Below are 25,116 nucleotides of genomic sequence, written 5' to 3' on the forward strand. Positions count from 1 at the left end.
CAGGTGGGCTACTGTTTACATCAAAAAATTTTCAAGCAATTGCATAGATCTGTTGGCAAGATGTTTTTAAAATTCATGAATTTAGTTTATCTAAATTTACAAAACTTATATTAAGAAAATAACCATTCTAAAAATTGATCAAATAAGATACAAAGAAATAAAGTGGATGATGACACATAATGGGGGGTGGGAGGGGGGCAAGAATGGAGGAAGGAGGGACTGTATAGAGGGAAAAGAGGGGTGGGAGGGGTGGGGGGAAGGAAAAAATAACAGAATGAATCAAACAACATTGCCCTATGTAAATGTATGATTACGCAAATGGTATGCTGTTACTCCATGTACAAACAGAAACAACATGTATCCCATTTGTTTACAATAAAAATAAATTAAAAAAAAAGAAAAAGGAAGTTAATTATAAAGTGAAAAAGTTTAAAAATTATGCTGCAAAGACAGACAAGGAATCAACAGGACACCTTAGGAAACGATCTGCCTCTATAGAACAAAAGCCCAAAGAGTAAAAAATTTTGAAGAATTAGGACTTTGACTAGGTTGTATTTTGCACATAGCTTTAAACGGAGGAAGATGAGGGAGACAAATCAAATATCTGAGTAATGTAAGGATTAGAAATAGGGTAGGCAAGATATATAAGCTTTAGTTCCTTCCCCATTGTCCTTTTCCCTCTTTGTAAATAGTGTTCCTGTCCTCTTTCTTCTTTACTCTAGGTATCCCTTATTTTTATCTTTCCTTGGTCTTTTCCCCTGGAAGAATCATTTTTCATTTCTTTTTTTAATTTGTTCTTTTTAGATATATATGAAAGTAGAGTGTATTTTGACATATTATACATACATGGAGTCTAACTTATTCTAATTAGGATCCCATTATGAAGAGACTTTTTCAGATGAATAATTTATTTGTAAATGAACAGTGGTGGGGTATCCTTTAGCATGTTCCTTGCTTATAGTATCAGAAATAAATTGCAATTACAGAACTTTATCCTAAAGTCAGAAAGAACTGGTAGATTTAAACCTTATCCCCAAACTACAATTATGCCAAATGGAAATTTTGCTTAATGTATCAAATGGAAATCTTGTTTAAAAATCTGGAGTTTGATTATAGAAAACCTATTAAAAATATGTATTTCCACCAGATTAGTAGGAAGTATTTAGTGACTTCTTGGACCTGATCCTTAATCTCCCTCCCTCCCCCTCCTTTCTTCCCTCCCTCCTTCTCTCCCACCCTCCCTTCCTTCCTCCTCCTTTCTTCTTTCCTTCCTTCCTCCTCTGAAAAGACTTTGACAGCAAGGTTGAGCAACCGGAACTCCATGAGCATCTTTCACGTTCGATGTGGTCTTTCCACAGGGCAGCTAGAACTGGACTCACACATGGTGTCTGAAGGTGACTGGAGGTTCAGTAAGAAGCATTCCAGTCTCTCCAGTTTACAGAAGCTTGACCCTCTTCCCGACCATAACCTTGACTTACTGTGCGTTGAGAGCCGCCATTCCTCCCAGCGCTGAATGGCACTGCAAAGCATCTCTTTCGTTACTAACAATGACAATGAACTCATCCTGTCCAAATCATTTCACTTAATTCACTTAATGACCGAGCTGGTGGAGAATTTCAATTTGAAGCCACAAAAGATCACACATATACCCTCTGTCATATTTCATTGCTCAGAATTCATCCCCTTTCTAACAATACTCTTCTGCAGGAAATCTTCCTTCCTTATATCTTCTGCCTCTGTAGGTCAGTGTATCTGGGTGTCTGGCCCCTACCGTGTAAGCCAGTGGTCTGCAAACTTTTTCTTCAAGGATCAGATAGTCAATACATAAGGTTTTGTGGGCTAAGAGGCAAAGTGTAAAGTATGATATCTGTATTCATATAGTCATTTAAGATCCCAAAAGCACTCAGTGTATAAGCCATGAAAATAGAAGCCTAGCTAGAGCTGGATCCGGGACCTGTGGTTTTGCTGACCCCTGGTGTAAACCAAAGGGGTTCTTGAGGCACCTTCCATTAGACCCTACCTCTCCTCACCAGGCCAGAGGTCTGAGGAGGTGGGGAACAGTTTTGCCTGGACCTCATCTTAACCTGTCAGATGCCTTTGAGCAGGAGGGACGTTTGCCCATTTTTCCTTCATGGCTAAAGCAGTGCCTGGCAGAAACCCAAGTCGAGCTTGCTTAGAGGAAGGGAACTGCACTAGCTCACATTACTAAAGAAGACATGGGGTTGGATGAGAAATGCTGGAAGCAAGGACTCTGGGCTGCCCAGCTCTTTCTGCTGCTCTTCCTTGTTACTCTTTGCTTGGCAGCCCCACAGCCACCTGCTGCAGGCTCCTTCTCCACGTGGCCTGAGACATGACAGCTGGCTACTCCCAAGCTTATATCCACATAGCTTACTGGCCAGGGGTAAAAGGGCTTTTTCACCCTAGCACCAGAATGGAAAATCTCAGAGAAGGATTCTGATTGGTCTAATGGGGTTATAGGCCCACCCCCTGGACTGGGTTGTGTTGACTCCCTTGCAAAAGCAGGCTGTGGTAGATTGCAATTGTCCACCCTGAAAATATCCTCTTCTATTATCATATGACTCTGTGAACAGGACATTACAGCATCTTCTCTCCATCTCCCCTACCCCACATTGAGAGGAGGAGTCCATTTCCCCAGTCCTTGAATCTGGGCTGGTGTTGGGACTTGTTTCAACCAAGAGAATGGGGTAGAGGCTATGACACTGTGCCTGTTCTGAGCTTTAAGAAACCTGTGCCCTTCTTCCTCCTCTCTCAGAATCTACCACCACCTTCTGGACAAGCCCAGGCTGGTCTTGTGGGGATGAGAGACATGCCTGGTTTCCCCATCACCCCTGTTGGTTACAAGCCAACTACTAAGTATGTGAGTGCAACCATCCCAAACCCACCTGCCCACTGACTGCAGACATATGAGGGAGCCCAGCTGAGATTAATAGAGTCTTGCTCAGATAGACAACCCATATGCCAGCGAAAATAAGCAAACAAATGGCTGTTTAAGGACATAAGAACTAGCTATCTTTCCAAATGTGGCAGTGCACACCTGTAATCCCAGCACCTCAGGAAACTAAATCAGGAAGATGATAAGTTCAAAGTCAGCCTCAGCAACTTAGCAAGGCCCTAAGCAACTTAGTGAAACCCTGTCTCAAAATAAAAAATAAAAAAGGGCTGGGGATATGCTCAGTGGTTAAGCACTCCTGGATTCAATCCCTAGAACACAAAAAAAGTAGCTATTATAGTAGCAAAACTTAACTGATATACTGACTAAATAATCATCAAATCTGCCTTACAGTTCACAATGACTGGTCCAGAGAGCTGGCACAGAGCTCAGCTGGACAAATCAGAGTCCTTCCCTAGGTGCCTAACTCGACTACATTTCTCTGGATCTTTGCCATCCTTCTGAACTCCTTTCTTGCCATATTGGCAGCTAACTGCAGCCAAGTGATAGAGCTCTAACAATGAAATGTGGGCCTGGCCCTTACACTCTCTCCCTATGGGATGCTCTTTGGTTTTCCCCCATCTAGCAGAGCACACAGGGAATCGAACATGCATCTATTGCAGCAGCAAGGCTGGGCTTACAGACAGGGAGGGGCACGCAGAGGAGCAGATTCCCCAAAGGAAGCTGGCCATGTTCCCAGAGGAAGGGAGGGGCGCTGGCAGGAAGGACACTAAATGTCCACTCAGAAGCCAGGAGTCACCTTGAGTGTCAGGCTACAAAACCAACCCACAGAGAATGCCTGGAGAGCTGCCAGAGGCAGGGCCTGGGGTCCATGTCACCTGGCCAGCTGTACTCTGGTGGTGGCAGTTGTTCTTGCTTCGCAGGGAAGACACCTGGTCCTGAAGAGTGAGCAGTAGTCATAGAAAGAAAGGGCTCCCAAGTCCACTGAAGCTGGATCCTACTTTAGTTTGACATCTATTCCCATTGTGTCAGACATACTTTCAGTTAAAAGCTAGTCATCTCCTTTTGTTCTAATGACAGGGGTCAGAAAGCTTAAGTCTTGATATCAAAAAATTCATCCTTATAAAAGGGAAATCCTGCTGTCTGGTGAGGAAGGAATAAGTCAAAGACAAAGAGCCCTCAAGAGCAAGGGAAGACTTCAGACCCAACCTGGCTTCAAACCCAACCTGATGTGCAGGTAGCCATTCTGTAGTCTTGGTGCTTCAGGGCAAATTCTTGACAGAGAAGGTGACAGGAGTGTTCACTGGCCAGCTGATCCTCAGGTCACATATCCATCCTAGTCTAACAGGCTGAGATCAAGGGAGGTTTGAGGTCATGAGGGACAGGTATGGCTGCCTTTCTGCAGACAGATGGCAGTTTCCAAGGAAGGAGGATGGGGTGCTCAGGAACTCCGGGAAGTCCAGCACGGCATTCAGGAGGAGAGGCAGTCATTGTCCAATACACAGACGTGAGAAGTCATGGTGTGTGGGGGTGGCTGAAGAGTCAGGAGAGTTCAGGGATAGGGATGGTGGGAGATGGGTCCTGTCTTGGGATCTCTGGACCATGTGTTTCTCTGAAGGGCTTCAGGAAGGCTGAGTCCCTCCGGCAGCCCCAGAGGTGTAGAATGTAATGGCAAAGCACTGTTCTCTGTTCTCTACAGGGCTGGGCTTGCATCTCAGCTCTGCCACTTAAACCAACATGTGGCCTTTAGTCAGTCACGGATTAGGGGACATTGAGGCAGACACAAACCATATTTGGGCTTTATTTGGGTCACATCGTTTCTGAGCATATTTTTGTTTGCTCATTTGCAGTACATATATTTTTAAATTTCCACTTCTATGTTCTTTGGGAAATGTAGATGACCTGGTGACAGCTGGTTCTGCAGTCTTACCTGGTAATGGACACTCAGAGAAGCAGATGCCCCTTGGTCCCAGCCAGGGCTCTCTGGTTGTCCACATTTCTGCATCCCCCAACTCCTGCCCAGTTCCAATGCCCTTGTGTCATTGACCTTCTGCATCAGCTTTCTGTGCTGTTTTATTGTAACAGAGAAATAGTTTTTTGTATCTATGTATATGGGCAGAATAATGACCTCAGAAAGATGCCCATGTTCTAATCCATGGACCCTGGCACATGACCAAGGGTAATTAGGATTGCAGATGGAATTCAGGTTACTGTTAACTGAGCTGACACAGGTCCTTAAATGTGGCAGGATCAGGAATGGGAAGTGAGATTCAACCAGACATTGCTGGCTTTGAAGATGAAAGGGGTCATGGACCAAGGAATATGGGCAGCTTCTAGAAGCTGCAAAAGGCAAGAGAGTACCTCATCTTCTAGAGCTCCAAAAAGGAATGCAGTACTGCTGATCCCTTAATCTTGAGCCCAGTCAGACCCCTTTTGGACTTCCGACCTTCCAAAATGTAAGATGGTAAGTTTGTGTTGTTTCAAGTCACTGACTTTGTGGTAATTGTTGATGACACTAGGAAACTAACTCTTCCTATCTCTTACCAAAATGAGCATTAAACCAACAAGGTAATGTACTTTGGGAAAAATCATATGCCTTAAAGAACATGAGGAATATATTTATTTCTTGTGCTTAATTTGTCTGCAAATTATACCTGACACCTGGATTTTTTCATTGATGATTCCTGTCTGGGACTGAAGGCATTTGGGACCTCCTCTTTCAGAGAATTACGATTGATCTTCTGTATCCATGGGTCTGTATCTGTGGGTCCAACCAACTGTGGACTGAAAATATTTGATAAAAAATGAGTCAGTACAGAACACGTATGGACTTTTTTCCTGTTGTTATTCCCCAAACAATATAGTACAACACTTATGGATGTAGCATTTACATTGTACTAGATATTAAGCAGTCTAGAGATGACTTAAAGTATACAGAAGGATGAGCAGAGGTTATATGCAAATACTATGCCAGTTTATGTAATGGACTTGAGCATCCATGAATTTTGGTATCTGAACCAATCCCCTGCGGACACCAAAGGATGATTGTACTTACACCTTCTGTTCCTCACTTCTCTTTTTGTAAAGTGGGTCCACTTTTATCTTTTTGTTATAATAAATAATTAAACAAGTGAAGCCATTAATGTAGTATCTCCTATTGATTTAGTGAATGTTTACTAAATGGCACTATGATTAGCAGGTGAGGATGAACATATTAGTCAGAATGGGCTAAGTTTTGCTGTAGTAACAAATGGACTCTTATTGTCATTGACTTACTATAGTAAAGATTTATTTTTATTCAAGCCATATTTCCAGAATAGAACAGTGGAAGGCTCAGCTCCCAAGTCACCCAGGGACCCAGACTGACAGAGGCTCCACTATCTTGTAGTTGCCTCATTTGTAGCATATTGCCTCCTAGTTACTGTGGCAAGGGAAGGCCTCACAGTGGCAATGAGTGCCTTGGTCTAGAAGTGACACACTTTATTTAGGCTCACAACCCATTTCTCAGAACTATTCACATGAGCCCATATGCAATTTGATGGGAAAGCATAATACTTCCAAGTGCCTAGAAGGTTAGAAGAACCAAAAATGATTCAGTGACAGAAGTCTCTTATCTTTGTTTTGTGTTGCTATAAAAATTGCTGGAGACTGGGGACTTCAATAAAGAGTTTTATTTAGCATGTAGTTTTGGATGCTGAAAGTTCAAGATCAGGTAGCCCCAGCTGACTGGACTCCAGTGAGGAGTGGGTTATAACATGAAAGATGGCATCACATGGTGGGAGTACATCTGGGGCACAGGTCACATGGAGATAGAGAGATGACCCACTGTCTTGGAAACTAATGCAGTCCTGTGAAACCAGCAATTATCCCTCTGGGAAAACAGTCATGACCCAATCACCTGCCTCTAGGTTCCACCTCTTTAAGGTCCCAACTTTCCAATACTGTTATATTGGGGACCAAGCTCCCAGTGCATAAACCAAATTACACAGTTTTACCACAGTGGATTTGACAAGAATAAGAATTGGGCTAAGGGACAAGTTAGGAAGCTGTGAATTTGTGCAGATGAGATTGGATGGTGGCATGAGTTATGAAAATGGCATTAGGGATAGAGAGAAGATGCAGGGACAGATAGTAGGAAGTAATCAAAACCTCTAGGTTAAGGTCATAGGAGGGGTTGAGATACACTGAGAGAGACAGTGAACTGAGAAAAAGGCCTCGGGCTAACACTTAGCCACTGTAAGAAAGAAGAGCTGTTGTCTCAGGTGGAGTTCTGTCAGGCAGAGCTGGAGTTGCGGATTCTTGTGAAGCTGATTTATTGAGAGACTGCTTATTCACCGTCTGTGAGAGTGAGAGAAGCACAATAAGGAGAAGGAAGAGGTGAACAGCAATAGGGTCTTGGGGAGAGGCTCTCCTTGGTTGGACCACAGAGCTAGGGTGTTGGAATGTAAACCAGACTTACCCTAAGGCAAAATGGCGGGCATTTTATACTCAGAACTAGTCAGTCATGCTCTGTAGGTGTAACTTCCCAGGAGATGCAGCTCTCGTCACCTCAGGGCAATTGTCTAGAGAGAGGGGGGCTGTGAGCTCTTGAGAGCAGCTAGGGGACGGGTGCATGGGCAAAAGTCAAGGGGACGTGGCAGAGCACCACAGTGCCTGCTGCAGGCCAGCCCTTGGGCAGCTCCACTGGCTTCTCATAGTAAGTTTCTTCCTCTGCTTATTGACAGATACGTGATGGTCATTGATTTAAAGTCTACAGTGCAAGCTAAAGGAGAACAAACCATCTCCTTCCACCTCCAAGTGTGGCACCGCTCAGTTGGTGCCTCAGCTGTACCTTTAGGAGCCTTCTGTCCTCTCTAGGTCATCAGCTTCTAGACAGCGCCACGTGGGTTGGGCCAGTGGATCCTACCGTCACCACTGGCATACTGCCCCTGTCCTGACTTGGATCTGTTGGTCTGTGGCAATGCTATATGAGAGCCTGCATCAGCAAATCACTCCCTCAGAGGGTCCTCAGATCATGGCAGTGGTCTGAGGCTCCATCAGAAGAACAGTTCAGCCCATACCCAGAATATATACGGCTCCTGGTCAGTCACTCTCTGTCCTTCTCATGATCTCCTTATTACCAGGGGTCCCATGTAATAAACTTGCCACTGAGTGGTTAGTTGGCCTCCTGGTGGGATACTACTGTATCAGGGAATAAACTCTAGTCTCTGCTGATCACAGGTTGGACATTCAGCAGTATCAGAAGCTACATCAGCCTTGAAGAAAGGGAGCCCCAGCTTTCAGGGTTATGTTTAGTTTCATAATTATTACCATGATACTATGATCAGGTGTCCATATTGTGCAAGCACTAGATGGAGGGCAAGGGGCATGGACAGAGACCGGTTGATGTCCCTTGGATGTGTCATCTTGCCTACCTGCTGGTTGTGTGCTCTTCTGCAGTGGATGCTCTGGGTGCATGCAACCATGTCACGGAAGGTCTTTACGCATTTTTCTCACTCTCATAGGGCCACATGCCTCTTTCCCAGATGTCTCTGATGGTTCGATCTTGCTGTTTCCAGCCCTCTGACCAATAACTGAACATTTGCTATCCACCACTAGTACACATATGTCCTTATCTCAGGCCATGTCTCTCGCCATGCAAATGACCAGGCACACTACCCAAATCCACCTGCTGGAGGGAATCCCTCTCATTGTGGTCTTTCAGGGCCCCCCTTGTTGGACTGGAGTGCAGGTGCAAAACACTTTTTACTGGCCCCATATACCAAGTTGACCTAAGCTCTGGAACTTTCCTTCTTTGTTATCTGGTCATTATAAACCCTCTGTGTGGCAATGTGTGTGTGCCAATGGAGAGGCATTGTGGCAAATGCAAATGTCTCCATCCTAAGACTAGGGGCTTGACTTGGTCTCTCCTCAGGGTCTGATGTGTGTAAGAGACTTTCTCGACTGGGAATTCAGCCTGTGCTGTCATTCTGCTGTTCTTGCTCTGAAGCCCTCTCCCTGATCTTCACTCTGTCTCCCCTCTGGCTGCAGAAGGTAAATGTTTTCAATGCTTCCTGCCAAGAGGTTTCGTCTGACTCTCATCTTTTGTTTTAAATAGTCGGTTAAGAGCTGTGTAGTGTAATTTCCTTTCTTCAATGCATCACTGACACTTAACAATAGACACCTAATTCCACAGTCTTAATAACTAGTCGTTTTTTCCCTTACCTCTCAAATGCCACAGACTTGGTACCAGCTGGGGCAGTAGCCTGCTGCGTCCCATCCCAGCTAGCTCAGGTGACACTGCCATGCCAAGGACTATCAGTCTCTACCTGCCACCAGTGTACTCTAGCATCCTGCCTGCAGAAACTCCCTCCCAAGGCCACTCCTAGCACCTCTGTCCTAGAAGCGTCCCTTTGTGATTATAAGAGATACTGTGGAAACAAAGATTGCATTACGCAGAGGTCCTGGAGGCCACACGTACTTGGAGGCCGGGGAGAGCGTGGGGAGAGACAGGTTCTCATGGGCCGATGCCTTCCCCGGGCCCACGGCATTATCCAAACAGGCTTCCTGTAAGATGTTCTAATTGGTGGATGGAGAGATCAGGCAGGATCCCCAGGAGGCCACAGAGACTGAGGTGGTCACTGTGGAACACCTGCACAGTCCACGTGAGGCGTGGGCACCAGGCCAGTCGGGCAGGCTGCATCTAGCTGTCCCCTCAGGAAATTGTCACCAGGAGGTGGTTGTGTGAAGTGGGTGATATCTGTATCGTCCACACTGAGGGACTGGGAGGAGACAAAGATCTGGAAACCGATTCAGGGGTGACTGAGCTCTGTTTCTGGGATGAGAAAGTCCAACTTGTACTCACAATGGATGCCGAGGCAGAATGAAATCCTAAGACCACTACGCAGGCAAACAGGTCAATGTGATTTATTGAGGGAGGGGTCTTAGAAGAAACCTGTGAGAGAAGGAGAGAGGGAGGCAGCAGGGAAGAGGAGAGAGAGAACTGCCTCTGGCCCTAATGCCACCAGGGGCGACTGAGGAGATCTGGCTGTGCCTTGGTGGAGGGGCTGCCTTTCATTGCTGTGGCTGGCAGTCAGGTCTGCCTGTGGGCTGCTGAGCAGGGATGCCTGTCGGGGGGAGGCCAGTCGCCTCCAGGCAAGAGGTCCCTGTCTGTTGAGAGCAGCTCTCTGGTGAAAAGGGGCCTGGTGGGCTGTTGGCAACAGCGGAGGGATAGGTGGGCCAGACTTAAAGGTCTTCACTGGGCACCACAAATACCTCATTGCTCCAGGAACCATGAAGACGGGCACTCCAGGAGAACCCTAGAGCCCAGGGAGGGCATCGTCCAGAATCCCAGAGAGTCCCCAGGAAGGAACAGTTGCGTGCACCTCTGAGCCCCATCTCTGAAAGCAGCCTGGACTCTAACAACCAAGAGGTTGCTGGTGAGCTGGCAAAGAAGTCTCGGGTGGGCAAGAGCGAGGCACGTGGTTGGGTGTAGAGGAGAGTGAGCAAGACCTGTTCCAGCATTGTCTAAGGAGCCTGTGTGAGAAGGCCGGGGAGGGCAAGGACATTCAGGAGTGGGGAGGCCAGGGGTAGACCTCCCAAGGACAGGGCTGAGGCCCAGACCTAGGGAGGAGGAAGGCAGGGGAAAGGGGCTGCTGACGGAGTAAAGTCCCCTGGAAGAGAAGGAGGTGCTTGTTTCAGGGGCTGGGGAGGAGCTGACTCCACGGGAGAGACACCGCATCCTCTGAGCCTGGGCAGAGGAAGGTATGTATGGCTGGGGGAGATGGATGTTGACCTGTGGGTTGGGTGGGCAGTGGGCATCTGAGTGAGGGTGAGGGCATGTGCCGAGGTGGGCATGGTTGAGTGGGAAGTGGGAGCAGGGCACAAGAGGAATGGGTGGTGAGAGGTTGCCTAGGTGCCCTGAGGGTCTAGTGGGGCTGGAGACCCCAGTGTATTCTGGCATCTCCCTGTGGGGCCAAATGACTCCCCCAGTAGCACCCTGCAGGCTTCTGTGAGGGCTTTATGAGGTTGGCTAGGGGAAGAGTGAAGCCCTAAGAAAACGGCGACGTGTAGTCCAGGCGTGGGGAGGGCTGAGCTCCTGCTGCCCTGAGCCAGGGCTTCCCGGGGCGTTTTCAGTAGACTTTTCTCATCCTCGGTTAGGCCCGTAGAAGGAAGTGCTGTACCTCAGGAGGGAAAAGATGGGCCAGCTGGTCTCCATGGAGCTGTAGGTCAGCCACAGGCCTATATCTGGTTCAGGGTGTAAACCGAAATGTCAGGAAGGTGTGCTGTTTGTCCTGAAGTTAGGGAAGCACACTCCCTCCCCACTGCCCTGCCCACTCCTACCTTAGGGCAAGGCCAGTCCAACTTTTTTTTTTTTTTTTTTTTTTTTTTTTGCGGTGCTGGGGATCAAACTCAGGACCTTGTGTTTGCAAGGCAAGCACTCTACCAACTGAGCTATCTCCCCAGCCTCATTCCAACTTTTTGTTTTTAAACACAACCCACAAGTAAGAACTTATACTCTGGTTCAACACACACGCACGCACACACACACTCACACCCTGAAAAGTTGCCTGATACAATTCCTCCCCCTGCTCTGTAGGGGACACTGCTGATATTTTCTACTTTATTTTCATTGGTTTCATTCAAAGGTGCTGGCCATGCCTGCCATGCTGATTGACAGCTTGCTGGAGGGTCAGGCTGTAAGGAGCAGGAGCAGGCCCTGCCCCTCTGGAAGAGCTTCCTGGTGCTAACCCCCACTACCCTTACAGTGGCTGCTCAGAGGGAAATGTGCCACCTTGTGGTGTTGGCAGAGAGCGGTGCCTGCAGACAGCAGTGGCCTGGATTCCAGTCTTAAGGTAAACCCTTCTTCTCCCTCACCTTCCATCTCCTACCCAAAGAGAACTCTGGCCACCTTAGCACCACCTTAAAGGCAAGGGACTTCTGAGCAGCCAGACCCCATGGGCAGTTCCATTGCCACCTCAGTCTGGTTGACTTAGGCACACATTACACCCCTCACTCAGGCCTGCACCCTCTCCTGACCCACATCCCCACGGACACTCCAGATGCATGCTAGTGCATATATTTGGAGTCCCTGCCACCTCCACTTCCCAGTGGCAACCATGCTTGTTTTCTTCCTGGTACCCACTGGTCAGGCCAAGGGGAGGAAGTGCAGCAACTGACCACTGAGATCTGCCAATCAGATTCACTTCCCCAAAGTTTAAATGGGACACCAGAGGAGCAGCCAGTCTGTGTGGGTGCTGAGGCTGTGAGCCTGGTCAGGACTGTGGTCTGGGTGGGGCCATCGTGAGACCAAAGCAGGCAAAGCACAGTCCTGGAAAGAAGCTCCCCTTGGAGAGGATGGGGACGGGGGTACTCAGAAGCAGGTGGCCAGGCAGAGCTGTTAACAGTCCACTTCCTGTGGGGCCTGACTGTGCCTGCTTTATCATTCTGGACACTTTCTGGATCCCGTCTGCACTGGGAGGTCAACATGAATAGGTTTCTGTTCTTTAATCCACTGGGAATTCTGGGTGACAGCTGTCATTAGACACCCTGAGTCATACATGGCTACAGGATCTGGATCCGTTTAGGCCCCATTTCAGCTACACACGGCGACCCACTCCATCTGCCCCACCTGCCCGTCAGGATCAGGGCCTGCTGGAGACAAGGTCCCGCCAGAAGGAGGTGAGATGGGCCCCTGAGCACTCACCTGCTTGTAGGTCCGATGGCTCCTGCAGCGGCACCAGGGGCCGAGCTTTCCCAGCTCAAAGCCCAAAGCACGCCGCCCGTTATTCGCCTGTGTGCAGAGTGACAGGGCGGGGATGGTGGTTTTAAAAACAAAAGCAAAAACACCCAGACCACTCCTTAACAGCCACAAAATAGCTGATTCACCAAAACCTTCATTTTTGTCAATTTATTTAGAAAAAAATTAACATGGGCAAATGAGATACCTCAGTGTTACAACAGAGTATAGAAATGTCTAGCAATAGTCAAATAATTTGATCTTTAAATACAAAATAACCACATGAACACCTAATATACAGGTTTCATCTGAATACATATTTATTAGATAAATATTAGAGGTTGTCACATCATCTAACTACATACAGCTTTGCAAGACTAGAAATCACAATTAGTTTTCTGACCAGTTTAAAGTATGAAATGATTGCATTGTACATACGATGTACAGAGACGATGGTGGTTTCTGTGGGAGTCACTTCAGGCTGCACGTGTGGGTGTGTTTATGTGTGTACGTGTGAATCACCTGCGATCATGATATCAAAAATTATACAAAGTATGAATTTGGTTACAATTTTCTTCTGAAATCCCCGTTTCTTTTCATTATTTCCATAGCACCCTAAAAGTACACAGGTGGCAGGACTAGTAGACTGAAGCTAAATAGTACATGAAGGTAAAATAAAAACAAAACAGAACAAAAATGCCTTTCCACACAGGGTCAGAGTATATTACACGAGTGGGAGAAAATGTGGAGAACCCACAAACGCTAACAAACAGAATCTAGTTTTTCCACGTTAAGATGGAGTTCCAAGCCTTTTTTTTGTTTGTTTGTTTTGTTTCGTAAAATAAAAACAATACACATTCCGAGAGAAATGAATGCATCTGCTGACGTGTCTATTTCTCATTTACATATGTACACATGTCCCTCGAGTCACTGCTGCTGACACTGCCCTGTCTGGACGGGTCAGGCCCGAGGCCTGCGGGGAGCAGGCCTGTAGCTCTCTGGGGGTTAGGGCCTCCATTAGGGAGAAAGTATTAGAAGTTTCTTAAAAAATAAAATGGCTACAGGGAACATGATACATGGATAAAGCTTCAAACCAAGAAGATGGGGTGATCGCCCACACAGGGCTCTTCCCGTCTGCCCGCTGGCTCCCAGTCCGTCTTTGTGGAGTGGCAGCAGAAACGTGCCTATGTGGTAGGTCGATGCTTATCATGGGAAGGTGGCTTGCTGAGGCCTTTTTTTTTTTTTTTTTTTTTTTTTGCTGAGGTTACTTATGGCTCCAAGTTGTCATCTGAAAGGATCAGGGAAGTATCTTTCCAGAGCTCAGGCCTGCCTCTGCTTACCGATGTTGCCTTTTTCTGCATCTGTCACTACTATGGGACTGTTCCAGCCCCAGATGTGTTTGCTCCTCCCTCAGACCCAGGACAAGCTCCAAAATTACTGTGGGAGGGGATGTCCCTGGAGGGTGGGCTTCAGGCAGCGCCATCCAGAGCCGGCTGGAAGGAAGCTCTCTAGTGAACTTGCTGGTAGAGGCTTGCTTGAGAGGGAGCTCAGGAAACCAGCCTCAGGTGCCCAGCCCAGAGATGGCCAGGAGAGGTGCCTGGAGGCCTGGCTACTGCAGCATCTACAGCTTCTCCACTAACGCTGTGGATGGGTCTATGGGTGGAATCTGGGCACACAGTGATAAGAACCAGCCAGGCCCCAGGCCTTCTTGGGGCAAAGGATCATGGCAGGAAGCAGGAACTTCTAAGGAAGGCATCTGTCAGTCTGTCTGAAGCTGAACATTCCAGATGGTCCAACCCAGACCATGGCCTCCCGCCAGGCCACAGGCACTGTGCAGGAACAGCCACAATACTTGCTGGCGTCATCTCGTGCCCAGCAGCTGACCGAGTACGGCTCTCAACTGTGAACTGCCTGGTCTTCTGACTCCCAGCAAAGCCACCGGTTCTGTTCATCCCTCCTCTGTACAAATAGCCCTGGTTTCTTTTTTTTGTTTGTTGTTTTTTTTTTTTAAAAAAGGACTCGGTTTTTGTTGTTGAGTCAAGGTATTTTAAAAACACCAGCAAAGGCTATAACCAGGTCATGAAAATGTTGAATATTATCAAAGACAATACTAAAATATTCACAAAGATATTTACAAAAGCGATTCTTAAAATAATTGATTTGCATACTGAACAACACACTTTGAAAAAACCTCGACAACAGGACAAAGGAAGAAAAGGGGGCGGGGGCGATGGCAGCTTTCCTACAGAAAACCTTGTGCCGTTTGGTACGGTAACTGCAAGTCAACAGCTGAGGCCACCTTTCTGGTATAATTTGCAGAAGAGTGCTGGGGACCACCCACCGCGCAGAGGGACACCGGGAGATGGACGGCAGATGAGGATACCAACAGTGGATGAGAGGGCAGGCGGGGGCCCTGGGCAGCAGCAGGCAAGGGCGCAAAGAATTTCTAGACAGGACCTAGGTGAGGGGACACCCCAGCATCACCACAGGCCATGAGGCTCAGGGGCACAGACCAGCCTGGAACAAAGTGGACATGTGACAAGCTCCCAGGGACACCTAAGCCAGATGGAGTGAAGCAGTGGAGGAAGACCAGAGGGAGCAGGAGTGTGTGGCCAGCTTCAGGTGGAGGGGCTGCCAAGGAGGCTGGTGGCCACACGGACACCATGAGCTGCCTGCAGTGCATCCTGGGGCACTCAGGGACGGCTGGGCTGGAGCCAGGGGCAGCCTTGAGCATGGGGAGACACATGGGTGCGCTGGCTACCTGCTGCCCAGCTCTACTGCAGGCCTCTCCTGAGTCGTGCCTGTACCTGCCCTGCCTCTCCACCAGGTACCCCTGCTGTCTGGCTGGACCAACGGAACAAGGACAGAGGGAGTGGGTGTCCCATGGAACAGTCTTGGAGAGGCGGGAGATGGGCCACAGGAAGGAAACAGAACACGCGGAGGGAAACTGCTTGCTGTCCAAGTGCAACCTTCCTTTCCTTCAGGTGACTTTGGAGCTTTCCATGTGGCCATCTCACAGCAGGGAGTGGCTTGGAGCAGAGCTGTAAGTGGCTGCCGTACTTGACTCTGGCTGGTGGCACCCCCATGCACCCCACCAGGGGCATGATCGTTTGGGTTGGGCGCACACAAGCGTACGCTCTCCACCCTTTGAGGCTGAGGCTGGACCTTGGTCTGAGTTCAAAGGTTGTGGAGCCCTCCAACACCTTGTCCTGGCTCCAGGGAGGTCCTGACCCCCTTTCCCACCATTTCCCAAGCAGGAATGGCAGACCCTCTCTCAGACGCAGAATCTTGTCCTTTTTCTCTGCTTTCTGAGAAAGTGTACAGGGCATCTTGGCATAAAGGTCAGAGGCCAAAGTGATGACCTTTGGCCCTGAGATGTCTCCTTCCCAGAGGTTTGTGCTTTTCTGTGGTGGGTGGCGACGGGCAGGCCATTCTCCCTGCTACTGACTGTCACTGCCTTCTCCAAAGTTTGGGGTTTCCCAGGTCTTGGGGCGGGGGGACTTCGCTCAGGTTCCAGTCACTTTCAGGAAGCTCTGGGCTGGGAAGCAGAGAGGCAGGGCTACATTTTAGAAAGTGGAAGAACCCTTGGGGACACTGGAAGGTCGTCTGGAGTCAGCACAGATGGAGGGACCTGAAGCGCCATCAGCACGAGCCTCTTGCTGGGCTGGGCCCCCTCAGTGGGGGTCATCCTGGGGCCTGCTCTGGGCATGGGCCCCTGCCCAGGGCATTCAGGAGATGCTGGCTGCAGACCCACAGGACTTCTGGGTACGCCCTGCCCACCCCCAAGCCTGTGGTCCCAGTGAGGGGCAGCCTGAGGCATGGGCTTCCGGGTGGAAACGTGTGGGACAGACGGGGTAGGAGGCAGAGTGGGGAGGGATAGCCCCAGTGGAGGGGTGGCCTTCAGTTGTTCTCAAAGAGAGATAGGAGGTCATCGTTGCTATTGCTTGGAAGGTCAGGGGGGTCCAGGTACGAGAGGAGCTCGTCAGGATTTGTGAGTTCCGGCAGGAGCTGGAAAAGAATAAAGTCCAGATGAGGTGTTGGCCGGGAGCGGACCCTGGGGGAGTGCGGGGATGCTCGCCAGCCTGTTTGCTTCCCTTCCACCTGCCCCCCAAAATCCTAGCCCACAGAGGGACCTAACAGTGTTGAGTGTAGGCCTTCTGGCCGTCCCCACAAACATCCAGGCCACTGCACCTCATTTGTGGAGGCACATCCACACTCATTTCAAGCCGAGGGCAGAGGAGCTGGACTCCTGATCCCTGGCTGGGCTGATCCTTCTCAGGTGCATGTCAGCCCCACATGCTAGGAAGTCCCTTGGCAGGTTACATGGCCTCCCAGCAGGAGTCACTTGTCTTTACACGTGAGCACTGCCTACAGCCCACCACCCTGGTCCTCTCTCCAGAGCTCCTTGAGAAGCCTGTGGCTCACTGTTTTACCCTCTCCCATGACACCTTTGGTGTCTTTTTGTCATACGGGGGGCTCAGGAATCTAAAAGCATCCCCACTGGCCTTGTCTGGGTGAGAAGCCAGGATGGCGGCACAGTGAGCGAGCGCCACCTACTGCGAAGCCTTTGCTGCCCCTGGGGCAGAGGGTGGCAGAGTGGGGCCTGGAGGTGGCGGACAAACGTCACTGAGCAGAGGGCAGGCCTCCCCTGGGGAGCAGACGTAGAGGTGTAGGCCAACCACGGCCTCCAGCAATCACAGGCCAGGATGGGAAGAGCGAGTGTCCTGTCCCACACCCACCAGTTCTGTCCAGCTGCCTGTCTCAGTCATTCCGTGTCCCACCCTCACCTTCCAGACCATTTAGGCCTCAAGGTGGGGAACCCCTGAACCTCAGTTGCCCCCTGATAGTGACCCTGATAGTGAAGCTGATCTTCCTGCCCCCCAGCTTCTGTCACCCCACGCAGGGGCCTCTTGGAGTGAACGATGGAGCAAGCGGAAGCAGGGAATGGACAACACGTGGACAAGAAAACTGCAGACAGACAAGACCGGCAAGACAGACAGAAGGGCCCTGTCACTCCAGCCCCTCCTTTGCCTCAGGCCAGAGAGGGCGCAGACACAGAAATAGCAAGCTTAACATGGTGGGGGAGTGAGAGGAGGAGGTTGGGAAGAAGGGTAGGGACCCTCCTGTGCTGCCTCCAAAGCCCTGGCCCCAAGGGGACCTGCAAGGACCTGGGTGGAAAGACTGTGGTCAAGGGGACTGTGGGGAGGGGCCAGCGGGGCAGGGGCTTTCAGTGACACTTCCCCCTGGTGGGGCTTCCTGGTTCTGGAGCCAGGGCAGACTGGCTGGGGTCCACCCACCACCCACCCACCTCTTCCACCCGGGGCCTTGAGCCCTCAACGCCCACCCCTTCTCTTGGGCAGGTCCCGGTGCCAGGCCTGGCCCCAGGCCAAGGTGCATGGTGACCCCAACTTACATCCAGTGAAGGCTCCGGCATGTCGGACGCTCCCTGCGCGCCGGCCTGACCCTCTAAGGCTGAGGAGGGGTTAAAGGTCAGGTCGCTGTGTGGATGGTTGCTGGGAGCGGCCTGTGGCGGCTGCCGGGGAGGCTGGGAAGGAGGAGGAGGAGGAGGAGCCCCACTGTGATGTAATGGAGGCCCTGACTGGCTGCTGGGGTGTGGTACGTGCAAACCTTGTTGTATGGAGGGATGGGGCTGGTCAGAACTGCCAGCGTGTGGCATCTGTGGAGGAGGAGAGAGCAGGAGAAAGAAAGGTGAGGTGACGAGGAACAGCCACGAGATGCCTGGAGAAAATGAAAACCAAACAAACCAGGGAAATAACAACCCCCAAACAAAGCCGCCCCTTCACAAGGCTGAATGGTTGTTGGTGGGAGGGGGCAGAAAAACAAACGAAAACCCTGTCCTCCCCTAAAACTGCCAGTCAGGGAGGCCGTGGAGAGGAAGGCAGGGACCGGTCCCCTCAGGCTGCCCAGAGCCCGCAAGGGCTTTGAGACGGGCGCAGAGGCTGAAGCAGGCCGGGCCCCTGCGAACCCCTCTACCTCCCCACCCCAGACACCGTCACAACGAACAACAGCGAGGGCAGAATGAAGAAGCAAAATGGGCATGTTTCTGGGGAGCGGGGAGGCGGGCAGTGCTGCCGGCAGCGCGGTGCAGGCCCCCCAGGGGCCAAGGGCAGCAGAGAGCAGACGAGGACACACAGCATGGGGCAGGCGTGCAGCTCAGGCCTGGGGCTGCACCCCTCAGGTAGGCCCAGGAAAGGGGCAAGGCTGGGCATGAAGACGATGCACCCTGCCTGCCTCCAAGGACGGAATTCAGCTGTGACGTCAGAGGGTAGCCGGCTGGGAACCTGGGTGACTAGGGGCATCTCAGCACACTGCTGGGCCACCCCGCCCCTAGTCAGCAAGAGGCCTCAAGTACCAGACGCTGAGGAGGCCAGGCACCTCCAGGCCTTGCTGAGCCCGGGGCTGTCTCTAACAGATCTAGATAATTCTTCAGCATGCATATGCACCAAAAAACTGGGTGGTCTGTGGGCTGGTAGGTAGGAAAGGTTGAAACAGGTCCCCTGTTTTTCTGCTGCTCAAGTAGGCCCTCCCGCAGAGTGGAAGGCCTGGGGAAGGCTCTGAAGGTTGAGCCATACCCTCACCCCGACCCTTAACATCCCCGCAGGGTCCCCAATCGCACTTATGCTCTGCCAACTGGAACAGCAGCCTGGTGGCCAGATGTTTTCTTAGTCTTCGGGTCCCCCTCCCCATCTCTGCCTCTATCTTCTGGGCCACAAAGAAAAACAGTTCCATGTTTTTCCTCTGTCAGTTTGAAAATAGCAGCCATGCTACCCCAGGTTTTCCCCAGACCCTGGTTCCTCTTCCTGTTTCTGCTAAGGGCTGTCACCCAGGTCTGCTGTGGGCTGGCTTCTGCCCACAGTCCAGGTGGCCTTTTCTTCTGGATGTATGGAGCCCCACCCCAACATGACATGGGGCAGCCCAGTACTCTTCCAGTCCAGACTCTGAAAAGAGAGGATAACCACACGACCATGGGGTTTGGGGACCGTGGAGAAGCCACGTATGTGATCACTTGAGGAAGAGACTGGAGGAACAGGCCACCACAGTTGTCAGTGAGAGGCCAGTGTGGGGCTCCCACTCATGCTTGTGGACACTCAACCAACCCTGGCAGATGCCCCACAGTACCCATTCCCGGGGAACACTCCTGTAAACAGCCCAGCTCTGGACAGATGGTCCCTGGATCTTCTGATACAGCTGTTCCCCTTGACCCTGATGTGGGCTGGAATATCTCAGGGCCTGGAGAGCCAGGTGTTCTGAGCCCTGCTAATACAACTGTCAACCTCAACCTGGCACCTGGTGGGAGCTGACCAGCCAGTCCTGGCATGCAAGAAAATCCCTTCCAGCTGCAGACACAGCTGAGGGCGGGCAGGTGGGCAGGCTGCCTCCAGTCAAGAGGCGTGTTGGGAATTGACTTGTGGCTGCCCACCCCACCTGGTACAGCGGTGCTTCTGGGTCTGCTTGCCTTCCAGCGAGAGGCCAGAAACCAGGGAGCATTCCAGGGGGGCTCTGGAGTCAACTCACAGGATTAGGCGCCCCTGCCCAGAAGGCCAATGGCGGGGCTAACAGAAGACAGGAGAGCATATGGCCTTCCCACTGCCGTTTTCCAGGGTCAGAACTCGTGAGGCTTGGGATGTGTGGTGTGTGTGCAAGTGTGATCTGGGTGTAGACTGCTGAGGTTCTGGGGAGCAGGACTGAGAAAGGAGAGAAGACCCTGGAAGTTGGAAGCCCCATACAGCAAAGTTAATACTCAGTTTCTCTGAGCACCCAGGAAGTCTCTGGCCCAGGAGCAGAGCCAATTACATGTTAGGCATGTGGAAAGCACAAGCCAGAGGAACCTCCTTCTAGGTCATGCGACACAAGATCAGAGGGTTAGAGTGACCAATCCTGTGTAGGTCAGGTACTGTTGAGACCCCAGACCTTCTACCTGGCTGGTATGTTCCTTGGCAACTGCCTCTTTCCCCAGGTGAGAGTTCAGAATAATGGAGGCCTCAGTCAAGTCACATACGCTCTCCAGTTGTAGTTCCTGCATTCTTCCTCCACCTTGGTGGCTCCAGAAGTTGTGCTTCATGGGCACAGGCCTCTGTCTTTTTTTTTTCCAGACCGGGGATTGACCCCAGGGGCCTTGCACATGCTAGGTGAGTGCTCTACCACCGAACTAATAATTCATAATTTCTTTGAGAGAGGGTCTCACTAAATAACCCAGGCTAGCTTTAAATGTGTGATCTTCTGTCCCAGCCTCCCGGGTGGCTGGGATTAGATATGTGTGAGAGCATATCCAGCCCCCTGTCTGTCTTGCTTACGCTTGGCACAAGCCTGACCCAGAGCATGGCTCAGGAAACGTTTGCTAAAGAGCAGAATCCAGCACTCCCTAGATGAGCACTCTGGAGGACAGCCGGGTCTCCCACCACTCCTGTCAGGGCCACAGGAGGAGAAAGTCTGGGGTAGCAGTGGACGCCCTGCCCCATGAGAGGCTTCCCCAGCCACGTGGGCTGTGCGTTGAGACGTGTGAAACAGGACGAGGAGCGTGGATTCTTAGGGCATTCAGGCTTCCTAGCACTGCCTTTTGTGGTAATAGCCTGAAGACTCAAGACCCTTGGAGAATAGGTGCCTGAGTTTGGGTCCAGATTCTAGGTGGCTGGAATCATGTCAGGAAGAGTGTGCAAAGGGGGATGCGGGGAGGAGAAGGAGAGGAGACAGAGAGAGGGAGAGAAAGAGGTGTGTAGTGGCGTGTGTGTGTGTGCAGCCTGTGTGGGCAGCTAGGAGCCTGGAGCTTCCTCTATCTCCAGAAAATCCAAAGTCTAGACGAAACAGTCAAGTCCATGGATGCAAGTGAAACGTATCAGGATCCTCACTTCCTTCTGAGCCCCAGACCCAATTTTTGGTCTTCCCTTTTGCTAAGGAAGGAACCAGCATACCCACACTAGGAGAGACCCAAGGGGAACCCTGTCCTAGACAGCTCCAGACAGGCTGGAGTGCGGCCTGAACCACTGGGCAGTGGGGAGAGTCGGGGAAGGAAGAGGTACTCACAGTTTCCTGCATGGGGTGACTGAGGGGTTTCTCGAGGGCAGCCATGTTGTTTGGCATGTCCGGGGGGTGGGAGAGCTGGGGGGGCCCGTGCATGAAGTCATTCATGGATGTCCCGCCAGGGTTCCCATGAGGGAAGTCGAAATTGCCATGGCCCTGATAGTTGTTGCCTGGGGAGGGAACGAGATGAGGATGTGGGGTCACCCAGAGGGGTGGTGGCCAGCCCCAGAGAATGGAGAGAATCAAGGTAAAAGCCAAGTCCTTTCCTCCGCACGAGGCTAGCAGGGCTCCTTCGCCCCACACTTCTGGCTGCATGGTGGGGCAGCAATGAAGCCTTGTCTGGTGCGACGGGCATTCTGGGGCATATGCTGCTCTACTGCTGTGGAGGGGAGGCACCGTGGGAGAAGGGGGACATGGCACGAGGCCTAAGCCTGAGGGGTTCCCCTCTATGGCTGTGTTTCATAATGGGGAGACTGAGGCCCAGAGGTTCTCCTGCCACATCCACAAAGGCTCCAAATGTACCAGGTTCAAGGTGACAAGAGAGGGGACAGCTGTCCAGCCTTCAGTCACTGCACCCTCTGCCACATGGTGATGGTAAAGCTCAGAGGGTCAGCATGCTGGCACACTGGAGTCCTCAACATGCCACGTGACATTAACCAGGTGGGGTAATGTCTCTGGGCTACTAACTACCCTGCAGTCCTGGGGACCTAGGGTCAGGGATCCCAGTTGGGGAGCTGCTATCCTCGGATTCTGAGGGAGGGATATTTTCTGGACCAAGTAGCAGTAGGGGTGAAGCTTGGTCTGGCCAGCAGAGAGGAAGGGCTAGTGATGGTGACCTGGGTAGGCCAAAGGCTGGGATCCAGGTACCTGGGCTCTGTTCTGGGAGGGTAGGAGAGTTGGAGGGACAGGGACAAAAAGAGATGTCATAGAAGAACACAGAAGGGCCTAGGAGAGGCAGTAGGAGTGGGCTGAGGCCCTGAGCTTGGGCTGCCCTCCCCTCCAAGTCCAGTGACTTGAGGATTACTGTTTGGAGATAGGTCACCTCTGCCTCTTCACCTTCCCCTCTGCACCTCTGCTATTGGCATAGAAATTCTGGGTCCCTACTGGACTCAGAGCTACCTCCCTCCCTTGTCTGGCATCTACCCACCTTGGCTGCTGTAGTCGTTGGAGTTGGTGCCCCCAGGGGGAGGTGGGAGTGGGTAGGGGGATGGGCCAGGGCCCAGGGCCGCGATCATATCCATGACATTGGGCATGATCATCTGGCTGGGGCTCATGGTTTTGAACCGCTTGGAGGGGATGCCATCAGGGTCGTCCTTAATGTGCAGGTCTGACTTGATGGGCACTGGTCGCCAGCTGCACGTGGGGTCAATGGTGACCTCTTCAAACTCAGAGCTGTGAAAGCAATGGGAGCAGAGCTGAGGCTACAGGGTGCGTGGCTTGGAGAGAAGAGGCCACACTGACTGAGCCACCCGTCCCGTTTCACCACATTCTGCAAGGCCAGAAGCCCCACGGGGGTGTTGACAGCTCTGAGAGATGGGGAGGCTGGGGCTAGGGATACCGAGTGGCTGGCCTGGGGCCTCAAGTCCTCCCACCCAGAGAGAGCTGTGCGGGTGATGTCAGCTTCTGTCCTGGCTGAGTTCTGACCCCTCAGAACATTCTGGAACATTCAATTGCCCCAGGTCCATGAATTACCAAGGCAAAGTTGCGGAAAGGTCATAGGTGTGGTCAGTGTTTTGCCGGTCTGGCCACTGATGTGGTCATTGCTGTCTGCACCCTCCCTGCCCCTCTCCAACCAGGCCACATTTCAGCCAGGGACCACTTACTGTTGAATGGCGTTCAGGATCCCCCACATGTACTGATCCACCTCTAAGCCCTCCAGCAGAGCAGTTTTACTGGAAGAGAAGAGAGGGGCTTGGCCTTAGCTCCTGGGCCCAAGGAGGCAGGGCGCAGCTGCCCTGCCCTACCTGTGCCCACCAAATCCCACCCCTGCTGCTGCTACACGGGAGGGTGGCCCTGTGACATGGGTGCCTGGTAGAGCCCCTGGAACCCAAGTTCCTCTGCTGGGCTTTGGTTCTGTTTTGCTTTTGGGGCAGGTGGAGTGGGAGAGCCAGAGAGAGGTGGGGCGGGTGGGGGTGCTCTCCCGCTTTGCAGCCAGGTAGGAAGCCTCTCCAGGACAGTCATCACTTACTTGCACACAGGACACCTCCAGGTCCCTCTCTCACAATTCAATTGTAGGTATGACTCCAGGTCAAAGCACTGCAGAGGTGGGGACAGACAACAGACAGACAGACAGACAAATGGTTGAGACCAGACCTATCAGACGCTGCCTTGTGCACCTTGGGGAGCTTGGGAAGAGTGCCCCACCAGAAAGGGAGACAGGCAGAGGGTGCAGAGAAAGACAGGCCAACCCTGTTCATGCAGTCAAGCAGCCCCATGCCTCTGCTGGCACCCCTCACACCACCTCTCCGTGCCCCAAATGACCCCGCCTTACACCCTTTGAGTAGGCTTCCTGTCCCACCTCCTAGCCAGGATGCCCTGTGAAAGTCTCTTGTGAGGCCAGGGGCAGTGTGGACTGTGACCATCCCTTCAACCAAGTCCAGGTACTGAGGACAGCTCTGATCATATCCATACGTGTTGGATAAAGTGACCACATCATCCATCACGCTCAACATTCTCTCAGAGGGAGGGAGGCTCCTGTCCCCTGTCACAGCCCTCAGGACCAGCTGTGTTTGACCACGAGCTCAGGGTGATGGCCCAGTGTCACTTGCCATGCTCACGACCAGCTTCTCAGAGGTTGGCTCCTCACCCCTCTTCTGGGAGACCCTGCCTGAGCAGCCCCCACACAAGACTCCTTCCCAGCCTGGATGGTTCACATGTTCCTAGAGCTCTGTCACAGCCTACCTGGACTGTGACAATCACTCAAGCCCTCTCCTGAGGCAAGGCCCTGGACGCAGCAGCTCACTAGGTAGAGGTATCCCTGCTCTCAGGTCCTGGGCCAGCTGTGGTGTCCTGGCAGGATTCCCAGCTGGGTCTACCATGTGCCAGGAAAAGAACTCTCTAACTTTGATCCTGTAGTCCCTGGCACCCGAGCCCTGAGCAGGCAGAAAGGGTGTCCGAAGCATAAATGATGGCTGAAGGAGTAAGCGAAGGTGGCTGCTGACTGTGTCCTTGGGGGTTGGACAGCCCTGCTGTCTTAGAGCTGAACTGGGAACACTCACCTGGACGTGTTTGCAGTCATGGCCTCGGGCAGGCAGCTGGATGCGCCGGAATGTGATGGGGCACTTCAGAGACACCTTGATGGCCGTCTGCTCCACACCGTCTTCCCCGTTGAGAGTTGTGTTGCCCGAGGAGGCAGCCACACTGCTGAAGTTCCTCTTGACTGTGGGGCAGGAGGCACAGGGGGTTGGGAAGGCCAGGTGGCAGGCCTGCACACACTCCTGAATATGCC

At 51.7% G+C, this 25,116-nt stretch overlaps 1 protein-coding gene across 9 annotated transcripts in view; it reads right to left on the bottom strand.

The window, feature by feature from the left end:
• Positions 1-14,606: 14,606 nt before the first annotated feature.
• ZMIZ1 (zinc finger MIZ-type containing 1) overlaps positions 14,607-25,116 on the bottom strand; it is a 218,767-nt gene continuing 208,257 nt past the window's right edge. For 8 of the 9 annotated variants that reach the window (XM_079136063.1, XM_079136065.1, XM_079136061.1 and 5 more), the window contains 7 exons: positions 24,887-25,047; positions 23,857-23,924; positions 23,492-23,560; positions 22,816-23,060; positions 21,672-21,838; positions 18,043-18,306; positions 14,607-16,637 (listed from right to left, as the gene is read on the bottom strand). In XM_079136063.1, coding sequence (XP_078992189.1) covers positions 16,530-16,637; positions 18,043-18,306; positions 21,672-21,838; positions 22,816-23,060; positions 23,492-23,560; positions 23,857-23,924; positions 24,887-25,047 — 1,082 coding nt within the window. In that variant the 3' untranslated portion in view covers positions 14,607-16,529. The remainder of the gene's footprint in view (positions 16,638-18,042; positions 18,307-21,671; positions 21,839-22,815; positions 23,061-23,491; positions 23,561-23,856; positions 23,925-24,886; positions 25,048-25,116) is intronic. The other variant, XM_079136066.1, reaches the window with a different exon arrangement.

The sequence above is a fragment of the Sciurus vulgaris genome (genome assembly GCF_902686455.1).
Source record: "Sciurus vulgaris genome assembly, chromosome: 4".
Taxonomy (NCBI): Eukaryota; Metazoa; Chordata; class Mammalia; order Rodentia; family Sciuridae; genus Sciurus; species Sciurus vulgaris.